A 12,591-nucleotide genomic window follows, 5' to 3' on the forward strand; every position below is an offset into this window, starting at 1 on the left:
CATAGTGACTTGTATGACTCACACGTGCATTTAAGGTTAACGCTTTGCCATCTCTCATTGGTGCATGAATGCGTCCATTTTCCATTCACATTCTCCAGTCAGAAGATATTTATAGAACAATCTTACGTTCTTATGTTTTCTCTTTGCTCCTATTTAGGAAAAAGTTGAGCACACGCATACACGCGCGCACACACAGTCAATAAACCAAGGTCAGACAGGCAGACAGAAAACCAAGCAGGCATCGACACAGTCTTGTGTGTGTGAATGTGTTTATAAAAAGACTCGAATGCCAGAGGGCCATGACAGCAACTATTTAGTGCTTCCTGTGCCCGTACACACACACACACACACACACACACACACACACACACACGCACACACACACACACGCACACACACACACACACACACACACACACACACACACACACAGTATTTGAACATTTCTAAATAATCTTCAGTTAACAGTCATATTATTGTAAATGTATTAGAGTATTTATTGTAATCATTGTTGTTAAAAATACAATTCTTCAACAAATATGTTCATAAAAAGAATTTAGTTTTTTGGACTTTTGAATAAAACTACCTTCAGTAGCTGCATAAACTCCCCGCAGAAGGCCTGTCAGAACGAGTCCCTTTTTGCAAGGTCACAAGTCTGCTTAATTTGTTTTTAAATAGTATGGGTCGCGAATTTGCGAGTAGTTCATCTACTGACGATTTCCTACCAGCCCCTTTTTTTAGCAATGACTCTATAAAGCCCATCGAGGAGGTATATCAATACCTTTGTTGTTACTTCACTAAATTTGCAAAATGTTATTACATTAAATTCGCACATTTATTTATCTTATTTAGGTTTGTTTGCACCTTTTCTTTTTTTTTTAGATGGGCACCCCATAACCCGGTTGTTGTTTCGCTGGGCGGATGTTACGTAACGCGCCGCTCAGTACGGAAATAGGGAGGAGAGCAGGAACCAGTATCCTGTTTTTCGTTTTTGATAGCTGCTGAGCTTTTATGGCTTAAAAATTAAAATTTAATTTGCAATATTCCAGTTAAACAATGTATAATATATACAGCCATTTTTATAAAAAAAAAATATATGGCTCTCAGACAGCATCAAAACTTTGTACCCAAAATCAAAAAGACCAGGTCTATTCTGAATATGTGGCTCCGAAGAGATTTCTCCGTCTAAGGAAGAGAGTTGTCTAAAGCAGAAGGGATATCACGTTTGAAGTATCCTTTTTGTTAGCCCTTCACAATGTGTAGAGACTGATACATTATTTATTAGATTTGTGTGGAGAAATAAGCAGGCTTGGAGAGTAACGGAATACATGTACCGCCGTTACGTAATCAGATTGGGGGAAAAAAAAGTAACTGTATTCCATTACAGTTACAGGAAAAAACAAGTATTTAGATTACAGGTACATTTGTTAAAAATGGGGATTACTTCGAGGAATTATAATTTCTACGATGAGAGAGGGCAAGAGAGAGAGAGAGAGAGAGAAGGACAGAGCGAAAGAGAGCGCGAGTGGGACCGTTGCTACATGTCGATGAGGTAGAAACTGACTCGTCGTGTCCTCCACACGCGGGCAGTTTGAAAAAGCTTCACGGACGGGAGGAGGAAATGGCGACCGGTATTCACTGGAACTTACTTGGAGCGAAAGTTTGAGCTGAGAGTCCAGCGGCATGCTACGCGCTGTAGCTTCCTGCTAGCTAGCCCGCTAGCCTACATCCATAATGTGAGTTACACCATCCAAACAAATCTTCCTCCCACTAATTCACTATTTAAACATCATACACAACATATACACAGCTAAACTTGTGACTGGGATAAAAGTTTATTTTGCAGTTGTCACACATCGTCATCCTCATTGGATGACTATCTATCTATCTATCTATCTATCTATCTATCTATCTATCTATCTATCTATCTATCTATCTATCTATCTATCTATCTCTCAAACTGTGAGGTGTGGTTGCATTCAGTGAAAGTTCGAAAACAGCATATGGCTTTCAATCAATCACTCAATCAATCAATCAATAGCCTACATGCGTTTTAATTACGCAAGGATTTTTGCTATTTGTAGGCTGCCCGGGTCCCTATCACCCGCAAATAGCAGGGGCACATTGTATAGAATATATATTGTGGTGATATTTATTTTTATTTCGTCTTCATGAGCATACTCAATATTGGAGTAATCCAAAAGTAATCCAGTTACATTACTAACTACATTTTTTATCAGGTAACTTGTAACTGTAACGGATTACATTTTAAAAGGAACCCTCCCAACCCTGGAAATAAGCATCATTACTTAAAAAAAGGAAATTCTTTGTATTCAGTGATCTGAAGGTGGTTTAGAAACGGTGAATTTTAATCATCTCAACTATACCTTTAGGGTCCAATGGTTCAAGAAATGTCTTGAATATTCAGGTTCATTGTGGTCCTTTATACCGTATAACATTTTCAAAAAGTAGGTGGTCTGAGGTTCTTACTTGGATGTAACTATTCGAATGGGCGAAATTGCCCATTAAGCTCTCCAAATTCTATGAGCAGGCTTTGCTTGCATGGAAATTATGTTATGTTCACAATTTTTCACCACACATGGATATTATTTGGAATAATTGTGATATTACAAGTAGGTTGGATTGAAAAGGGTCTAACTTATTGCTGATCTTTTTGATGACAATGGGAATCTTTATGAGAACTTTTTGAGAGTCAAAATGTTCTCAGTAACGTATAAGGAATTTTCTGCTGATACAAAAGCATTGCCCACAGGCATACTAATGTTGGTGAAATCGTATTTAAAATATCAGAAAGTTAGCATTCTAATGCCTGACCTTAAAATTGATGGTATTGCTTTAACAGACATATACGGGGTGTGCTTCAGAGTCAAAATAGGATCTCACCTACAGGTAAATCATTTTGGAATTTGAAGACGTCAAATGGAGTAAAGCATGGTTCTGCCCCTTTCAATTCTGTGTTGCGAATAAGTGTAAAGAAATTCATTCCAAAATTTTGCATAATATTTATCCTTGTAATGTCACAATCTCCAATTTTGCAGATATTGATGTGAATTGATCGTTTTGCAACAGTTAATCTGAAACTATTAACCTTTTTTTTTTTTGTCAATGTTCTGTTTCATCTAAGTTTTGGAATGATGTTATGGAGTTTATTTTTTGTAATACTAGTCATCATGTAATGATTGAGCCCAGATATATAATATCTGGTTTTGAAAATGAAAATGTTGTGCTTACCCATGCGGTAAATCTTATAATGCTTTTGGGTAAATTCCATATACACAAGGCTAAATTTAGTCATTCTTTTCCACGTCTCCTAGTTTTTTTTGATCGAGCTTTAAACCGTATATAAATGTACTGTCCATTGCTAAAAATAATGTTGTATTTAAGTGAAGCTTTTCATGTGACACCGGACAAACTTGAAAGTTTGTTTGAATGTTGATTTGACTGCATGGTTTTGTTTTTTGTTTGTTGTAGACATTCATCATTTGAAATTTAGATTGCTTGTACATAATTGTGTCAACTAATTAAAAAAAAAAAGAGGAGAGACGAGCAAGAATGATGCGATCTACAACATTAAAATAAAAGTTTCAGTAAAATATTCTACAACTGGTCAAATGCGCACACGTTTTCGTTTCGTTTTCGAGATGCTAATTTGTTTAGCAGTCGCTTGTACACTGTATTAAGCTAGCCAGCTCATACATAGCTATTGACACATTAGCACATGCTGTAAAATATTTTGTCTTTATTTCATAAAAGAGCTTTAATTTTGTTTGGTTAATACTGACAGTATTTGCTATCATTGTGTTCACAATAAAAATGTATATATTTTTTTAAAGTATGTTGCATTGAATTGTATGTTTGACTATAGTACCAACATGTATATTTATTACTTTTTGGACTAAATTAGAGGTCTTAGCTACAATAAGAAGTAATCTGATGTTATTTAAAACATGTCGTATACATTCTTTATGCCAGTTATTGATTTTATTTTCATTTCATTCCTTTTAGTTTTCACGGTGTGGCGTGGTGTTCAATAACTGCCACCTCAAGTACAACTTCCTACATCTGCCACTGTTTGGGAGGAAGTTGGAGTTGTGTGGAGAACCCATACAATCACTGACAGAAGATGCGAACTCCACAACAAAAGGTCCAAGCCAACATTTGATTGACAGATCAGACTATCAAGCTATTTTTTGTTCAGTATATTACAAAAGGCTGCCACAATTGTCAACGAATTGTGTTTCGCCAACTTTCCTACCTCTTTTGGCGACAGTATGGAAATGTAGTCCTCGTAGATGGTGCGCACCTTCTCCTCAATGGTTTTCTTGTTCATTTCCTGTTTGAGGTCTTCACAGGCCAGCCAGAACAACATGTTCTCCTCACTGTACTCCGTGCGCAAAAATTCCCGGAAAACATTGCGACCCGCCGGGTTCCTCATCAGCTTGTCGAAGGACTGAGACCACAGCTGCATTTCCTCCGCTGAAGGTTTGGTGCTGGTGAGAAAACAAAGCAAAACACTTGGTTATCTACTGCACAGCAATGAACAAAATGACTAAGAACGCAGACCTCCACCAAGGCCAAATTGTTACTTGTGAATCTCATTTTTCAGCGTTTCTGCAGGTGTCAGCAAATCGAATTTAATGTTTTTTAATACAACTTAAAACTAATTTAATGCCCATGTCGTACTGCATAAACACACACGTGCACACGCACACATTCACACTGCATACTGTTTATATATTAAGGCTGTCAGTCAATTTTAATTTTTAATTGTAATTAATCACATGACATCGACAGTTAACTCATGATTAATCGTACGGTATATCTCTTCTAAATGTACAATAAAACATTGTTTTCAAGTTTTGCATACTCTTTTTAATTAACAAAAGTGGACAAATATGTGTACCAAATACAAACGTGATTATATCTTTCAGTTCACTGATTCATTAATTTTATAATAAGTAATTCTAAAGTTATTTGAAGGTAAAAAAAATGCTAAACAGTTAAGTTAAAAGAGTCATAGATTTGTTTGTGCTGAAGTAATTTTCTGCCACTAGGTGGCATCAGTGTTTTATGTTGGACATTTGTGACATTTTTGCATTTTTCTTTTCCATGTGCACTCACCAAGCTTCATAGTTTGGTATTGTTTCCATCTTGTTGTCTTGTGAGGTCCTCTTCCTCCTACGCCTCCTCTCATCTTCATTCCTGATGGTAAGACTGACATGATAAGACGGCTTTCAGACAAGAAACACACGGCCACGCACACACACACACTGATGACAGAACTTTTAACACACACAACCACACAGACGGATGTTACTCCACCGCGCGCTGACAACACCCACCACAGTTGTGTTAACATCAGGATGTGTGTGAGTGAAATATCTACAGAGAAAAACGAATTACGAAAAACACAGCTTTGTAAAAGTAATGTACTACTAGTAGATTTAAAAAAAAAAACACACCACCATAGTACAACCTCAAAAATACTTCTCTTTCGTGACCAACAAAACACTGTAGCGTAGCAGGCCTAGGTGTCATAAAAAAAATCTAAAAAGTATATTTAATATTGTAAGCCATTGTAATAACTATGGAGTAGCAAAAGTGCTAAAATAAAACATAAATAAAATTGATATTAATTCGCTTTATTTTTGTGTATTTTTTTTACGTGTATTTTTGTACTTATTATAAATGTTTAAATCTTGTTTTTTAAATTGTGTATTCATATTTATTTTTATTTGTTTACATATATAGATTTGGTTGATTTGATTTCCAGTTATATATTTTTTCTATTTAATTGTATTGAACTCAAGTTAAATACAACTAAACTGTATTTAGCTTGCAATTCTTTCGCAGACAACTAGAGGGAGCCAGCATTGCCACTGCTCAATATACGTTGTTAGCTCATCACTCGTCTGATTGGTTGATCCCCCAAAAATGTTGTGCACGTGTTTTGTCTCCTACCATGAGCAGCTGCAACAGCAGCACCAGCAGAAGCAGCAGGCGCTGGGCCGCTGGGAATTCTGGGTCGTGTTCAGGCCTTGTCCCGCTGGCCCGCTCAGCGGCGAGGTTTCGCTGCGACCCACCCCCATGGCCAGCTCACCGTCTCGCTCGGCCGGGATCGGACCTGTGTACTGTCGAAACAGAGAGGTTGTCATACTTTAGGACTTTTTAATGAACGTCCAGCTTTTCACCACAAGCAAGGTTGATACGTGATGTTGGGTTTCCCTTACATTACATAAAGACTCTTTGTACTTACGTACTTTATGTTCTAAATGTTCTTTTTTGCCCCTTGTGACTGCAATACTAGTGTGGCACTTACTACCGGAGACAATTTCTTTGTGTGTTTTTACACACTTGGCCAATAAAGACAATTCTGATTTGTGTTAGAAATGAAAAGTAATTTAAAGGGCCCTTCAAACATCGGCTATTTTTGCTGATTATTTTTACCTTTAGTGGTACACAACTGACACTGGTCTTATTATTTACAGTGATACCTGAATTGGTTCCGTGTCCTGGTTTGTAAGTTGAAACATTCTTAAATTGAGGTAACTTTTCCCATTGAAATGAATGTAAATTCAATTAATCCATTCCAGCCCCCAAATTACATTTTATGATAGTGCTGTCACTAGCAAATTTTTTTTAGAATCAATGAATCTATCGATTCTTCAATCGATTATTCGACTAATGCATTTAAGTGTATTACACCCCCCCACCCCAACCACCCCCGTGATTACTGTTTATTAAGAAGGGGTTGATGTTTATTTCGTACTTCGTATCCGTATAGTGATTAATAAAAGGGAGGGAATTTGATGTTTTACTATGTTACCGGTTCGGTCATTGTTTTGTAGACTAAAAACAGATGTTTGCAAATGTTTTATTTTGATTAAACGCAGAAGATAATCAGTCTTCTTTCATGAAGGACTGCAGAAATCAGTGAACAATGGATATGCTGATATCAGAGGATTTTGACCATTTTAAATTAAAAATGTCTCCAAACGATTACTCAATTAAATAGAATAAAATAGCTGTCGATTAATATGATAATCGATTAATTTTGACAGCTCTCTCTCCATCTATCCATCCATCCATCCATATATATATATATATATATATATTAGTGGTGCAGCGGCATGGTGGCTGACTGGTTAGCACGTCAGCCTCCCAGTTTCTCCGGGTACTCCGGTTTCCTCCCACATTCCAAAGACACGCATGGCAGGTTAATTGAACATTCCAAATTGTCCATAGGTGTGATTGTGGATGGTTGTGTGAAGGTCTCTGTGTGCCCTGCGATTGGCTGGCAACCAGTTCAGAGTGTACCCCGCCTACTGCCCAAAGCCAGCTGGGATAGGCTCCAGCTCCCCCGCCCCCGCGACCCTTGTGAGGACAAGCAGTTACGGGGGGCACAACATTTGAAGATACTGTACTGTACTACCTCAAACTGTAATCTAACTCTTTCACTGCCATTGACGTTTATAGACGTCAAGTAAAAACCTACGGAGCACTGCCAATGACGTCTAAAGACGTCATCCAATTATTATTATTATTTTTTTTGAAACGGGTGCGGGCAAGGCTTCCGGAGCTGTGGTGAAAGTTTCCAGCCGGTCTGTTGTGCCTAATGACTATTTTTGGCCCCTAGAGGGCAGCGATGACTCTCTTTTGACAAGATCGGGTGGGCGTCAGTAGAGGCAGAGCTAGAGCGTCGAGCAGGAGATGAGAATGGAAGACAAAGGAAAAATGGTGGCCGGTCGCGAGGAGCTCACGCCCGAGACGTTTTTTTCAAAGACCAAAAGCATCGCTGAAAGAGCACATTGTTGACGACGATGATCATCATCGATGATGAAGATGAGGGTGGTGACTCCGTGGTTGGGAAGCATTGACGCGGCAGTAGAAGACGTTAGATGGAGCTAGATGGAGGAGGGAACGGGCAATGGCGAGCGTTTGCAAGCAGCTCTACACTTACAAGACGAAAGGCATCGACCAACGCTAAAATAGTACATTGATGACGACGATGATCATCATCGATGATGATGAAGGTGAATCCGAGCTTGACGGCGAAATTGGAACCGCTGACGCGGCGGCTATGACGGTGTCGTAACGCGGAGCGCAACCGAGCACGCACAGGCGGACGTTCGATCGGACGACGGAGAGTGCCCCGAGTCCAATGCATATTCATCGGAGGAAGTGTGTACAGTCTGCTACTTGCTTTTTATTCCCCGGAAAAAAAGCCCGTCAAGAAAGTGTAACGTTTGCACGCAAAACGGACCAATGCGAAAGTGAAAGTAAACTGTTGTGCGAGTCCTGGCGTCTCCTTGCACGCAGGAGAGCGTTACAAAAGGAAAAACTGTATTTGAAACATCCACATAATTGTAAGTAGTACCACAGTTGCACACATTTGTAAATAGTTTGCGAAATTGTTTTGTCAAATTGTTACACTGTTGAATGGAAATAAACGTATTTTGCAATCAAAAAACACTTTTTCATTGTTGGTGAAAGCGTTTTACAGAAGTAAAGCACTATTTAGGTGTTTGTGGCATCATTCATGGACAAAAAGAAGTGTACAATTCACTAGAGTGCATGAAATAACATCGTTTCACAAAAAGCTCTTTTTCTCCGTTTTTTGTTTCAAAACAGCGAATTTCGGTGAAAGTAACCATTTTCTATTGTTGATTACTGAAGAACGGAATAAGGTAGAAACAAACTTTTTTTTCTGATGAGAGTTCAATCTTTCATTTGGTAGTATGTGTGTTTCCATAGTCCAAACACAACATTTTCTGTGGACCTTGAAAGATCACTCAAAATGCTTAAATCGGCTGGCAGTGGCGACATCCCGTTTCTGAAAACGTCTGGCAGTGAAAGAGCTAATAACATGAATAACATGATGTAGGATAGAACATAAGAAATATGAACAGTAGAAGACAAGAAGAAATGATGAGGAAGAGGAGACATGTTGAGAAGAGGAAGTGAAAGAAAGACACTGTGATGCATCATGTGATTGTGCTGTAATCACACACAAGCGAACATGCGCATACACACACACACACACACACACACACACACACACACACACACACGCACACACATTATATGTTATGTTTGACCCTTTAGTGTATGTGTGTGTGTGTGAGTGTTTGCGGTTAGCAGTTGGTTTTGGGCGATAAAAGTGAAAAAGTGAATTTAGCAAATTATAAGGCAAAATAAATGAAACAGCTTGAACAAATGTGTGTGCGTGTAACAGGATTTGGTTGTGCAAGTTAATCTGATTAAGTGTGATTACATTAGAACAACTTTGTAATCACACACGTTAAAGCACACACACACGAAAAACTTGTCAGTTCACTCCATTATTGTCAATATTGCTTTTAAGCTGATTGACACACACACACATGAGTTACAAGCATGTGATAGTCTTTTATAATCATAGCCTCACAATAAGTTCTCAGAGTTGACACTATAGTTGTTATTGCATACTGTATTTTTTTTCTTTACCCTTCCCAGATATATGCCTCAGGAGAGGTCTCGAGACAATTCCATTGACTTACACAATTTACAGTCAAGTCATCCTGAAATCCGTGCACGGGTGAGCATGTGAAGTCATTAAAAATATGAGTTTTATGGATCATTTAGCTCGGGTGTCAGCAACTTTTTTGAAAGTGAGAGTTACTTCTTGGGTGCTGACTAATGTGAAGGTGCTACCAGTTTGATACACGCTACTGAAATAACAAAAATGCTCAAATTACCTTTGATAATGTAATCATTTATGTGATGACACGGATCATGTTAATGAGTTCCTCACAGTATTTAGGAAACAAATACATGTCAATCTGAAACACTTTACTTCTATAAAACAGTTTTTATATTTCAAATGATCAATCCCTTCTGCATCATTCCTACACAGTAAATTCTGTAGAGTAAATTTGTAGAGTAATATTTACACTTGGAAGAGAGTAAAATGAAGAATTGAAAAAATAAATGTTGTTTTTGGTCTCTTGAATTTAAGCAACCAGTAAGAGGGAAATAGCTCAGGTGGTAGTGTGGCAGTCTCCCAAGCTGAAGGTCGTGAGTTCGTTCCTCAAACCTTGAGTGACTTTTATTTATTTTTAATTCTTAATTTTACACTCTTCCAAGTGTAAATATTACTGCTCTAAAACTATTTATTTGGTCCCACCCTAAATAGAGTCAAATGTACTTTTTATTTTTCAAAGGTACTTTTCTTATATATCTAAATCACAATGTCGAATGTTCCATTAGTGGTGAGCTATTTTTGGAAAAGGCCACATTGGTGACCCCTGATTCAGCGTATAAAAATATGCTAGTCCAGTGACTGTCCCGTTGTTTCGTTAATCCTCCGCCATGAATTAAAAATCACAGTGCCAGAGACCTCTAGACTGTATTATTGTAGTATGTAGTATTTATTTATGTTTTTTCGTTTTAATAAAGTTCGTGAGTTTCACTGATTCAGAAAAAGTAGGCCTTCAAATAGAAGAGAAGGTTGAATAAATAAATAAATAAGTAAGCTACGAGAGGGGAGCTTGTGTATCACTGGTGGCTCTTGCCACAATTCTGAAAACCGTTGATCTAGGTAAATGTAATAACAAGTGGAGCGACACAATTAGTGGAGTTACACAATTTTTATTTTAGACGACTAAATTTCCTGGACTTTTCGTCATCTAGAATGTTTTGGTAATTTGTCAAGTAAAACAATTTAGATGGCAACATTTGCTTAGTCAAAACACTTTGACTAAAAAGTAAATAAAAATTTGCTGTCAAACTTAAACATGCTTTGTGAAGTTGGTCAGTAGTTTTTACTCGTGACTGACACCTGTGGCCTAAGGCGTAACTACAGCCTCTGTGTCAAACTTGTGCATGCGTTCAAATTTCAGTTTTCTTGGAGTCTGAGCTGGAGTTTGGGCTGTGCTCGCAGCCGGCCTTTTTTTTCCCCCCCAGTTTCCATCCATCCAACACTAAATGTCCGCGGGGACAAGCATGGCGTCACCTTCCACCACTCCCCTCCCCCAAGCAACTGTAGAGTGTTCGCCCCAAACAGTCTACAATGAAGGGAAGATACTGATAGGTGCAGTCGCAGTTACAAAGTCGGGGCTCTTTGTAATCATCTGTGCATTGGTGGATCATACATGATGTAGAAAGAGCTTAAACATTAAAATTTTAAACTCCACAATGCACCTTTAATTTCAGTTTTTTAAAAATGACTCCAGCTTCTCCAAAAGGTGACTTTAACCCTCTAACCCTAACCCTAACCCTATTTTTTAGTTTCACATCTTAACATTAGAAGCTGTTAGCAATTTACACATTTGAGTGTTAAAATTAGGGGTGGGAATCATTGAGCCTGCAATTCGATTCAGAATCGATTTTCGATTATGAACGATTTTTTATTCAAAATGATTTGATTGACAATGATTTTTGCTTCAATTTATAGCTGTGCAAGGAATCGTAATGATCTACTGTCTGACTCGCTAATGCAAATTAGCGAGCTACTCGCGGCACTTTTATCACTCAAAAAAACGGCTCCACGCTGCAAAAAAACAACTTTTATTGGAACAACTTGATTGTGACTTTTTCCTTCTACTCTCTAATGTGGCTACAACTTAACTGTGTATCAGACCACGTGGAACCACACTGCCCCTATGTGGCAAAATCGAGTACAACATGAACAGCGCTCCCAATAAAGGCACACTCAAAGGCAAGACAGTATAAAATAATTTAAATAAAATCGATTTGGGGACATTTAAAATCGATTCTGAATCATACTAAATGGGAATCGCAATTCTTATTTAAATCAATTTTTTGGCACACCCCTAGTTAAAATGGTAATGACTTAAGTGCTCATTTCAAATATTAATTTGACACAATAGTGGTGATTAATTTTACCACTTGACTGCCAGCATCTGTGCACAAGCGTGTGTCAGTCTCAATGAACAGGAGGGAAATCGAGGCAAAGTAGGAAGGAAAGAGATTTTTGTCATATGTTGTAATTACTGTTGCTATGTACGTCAGTAGAGATGTGATCACTTGCAGTGACGTCAAAATGTTAAAAAAAAATTAAATGGTTGGAATGTTTATGTTTATCTAAAGCTTGGCATGATTTTAGAAGTGCTTTAAATGCCAACTCACATTCTACAGCCTGACTGAAGGACACAAGTCTCCTGTACATGTTGGTAGTTTGCTTCATAATGTTGCCGACTGTCAAGAAGAAGGGCTTTTAACTGTAATTCTTCTTTTGTCTTCTCGTGCACATTTGAATGGTTTTCTTGGCCCACGCTCAAACCCTCCACAGGTGCCTTCCAGTGGTTCGACCCCAGGTTTAGTGGAGGAAATGTTCTAAGAACCTGTCCAAACATGTTTAACACTGCTTTAGATTTGCTTGAACCCTCCCTCACACCCTTTCCTTCTCTTTAAATGTTTTGCGCGCACACATGCAGATGAGCACACGTTAAAAATGCTCTTTCCTTAACACAAATATATTGCTGCCTGCCGTCGGGCTGAAACCACGTACTTCCAAAATGCTCACTTTTCAAGGGGCCCCAAAAACGGCATGTTCAACCGTTAACATTG

General features: G+C 38.2%; 1 protein-coding gene across 5 annotated transcripts in view; it reads right to left on the reverse strand.

Moving 5' to 3' along the window:
- rgs19 (regulator of G protein signaling 19) overlaps window positions 1-12,591 on the reverse strand; it is a 40,067-nt gene that overhangs the window by 6,759 nt on the left and 20,717 nt on the right. For 4 of the 5 annotated variants that reach the window (XM_077542281.1, XM_077542308.1, XM_077542298.1 and 1 more), the window contains 3 exons: window positions 5,983-6,152; window positions 5,143-5,235; window positions 4,277-4,511 (listed from right to left, as the gene is read on the reverse strand). In XM_077542281.1, the coding sequence (XP_077398407.1) occupies window positions 4,277-4,511; window positions 5,143-5,235; window positions 5,983-6,152 (498 nt within the window). The remainder of the gene's footprint in view (window positions 1-4,276; window positions 4,512-5,142; window positions 5,236-5,982; window positions 6,153-12,591) is intronic. The other variant, XM_077542290.1, reaches the window with a different exon arrangement.

The sequence above is a fragment of the Vanacampus margaritifer genome, chromosome 1 (genome assembly GCF_051991255.1).
Source record: "Vanacampus margaritifer isolate UIUO_Vmar chromosome 1, RoL_Vmar_1.0, whole genome shotgun sequence".
NCBI classification, from domain to species: domain Eukaryota; kingdom Metazoa; phylum Chordata; class Actinopteri; order Syngnathiformes; family Syngnathidae; genus Vanacampus; species Vanacampus margaritifer.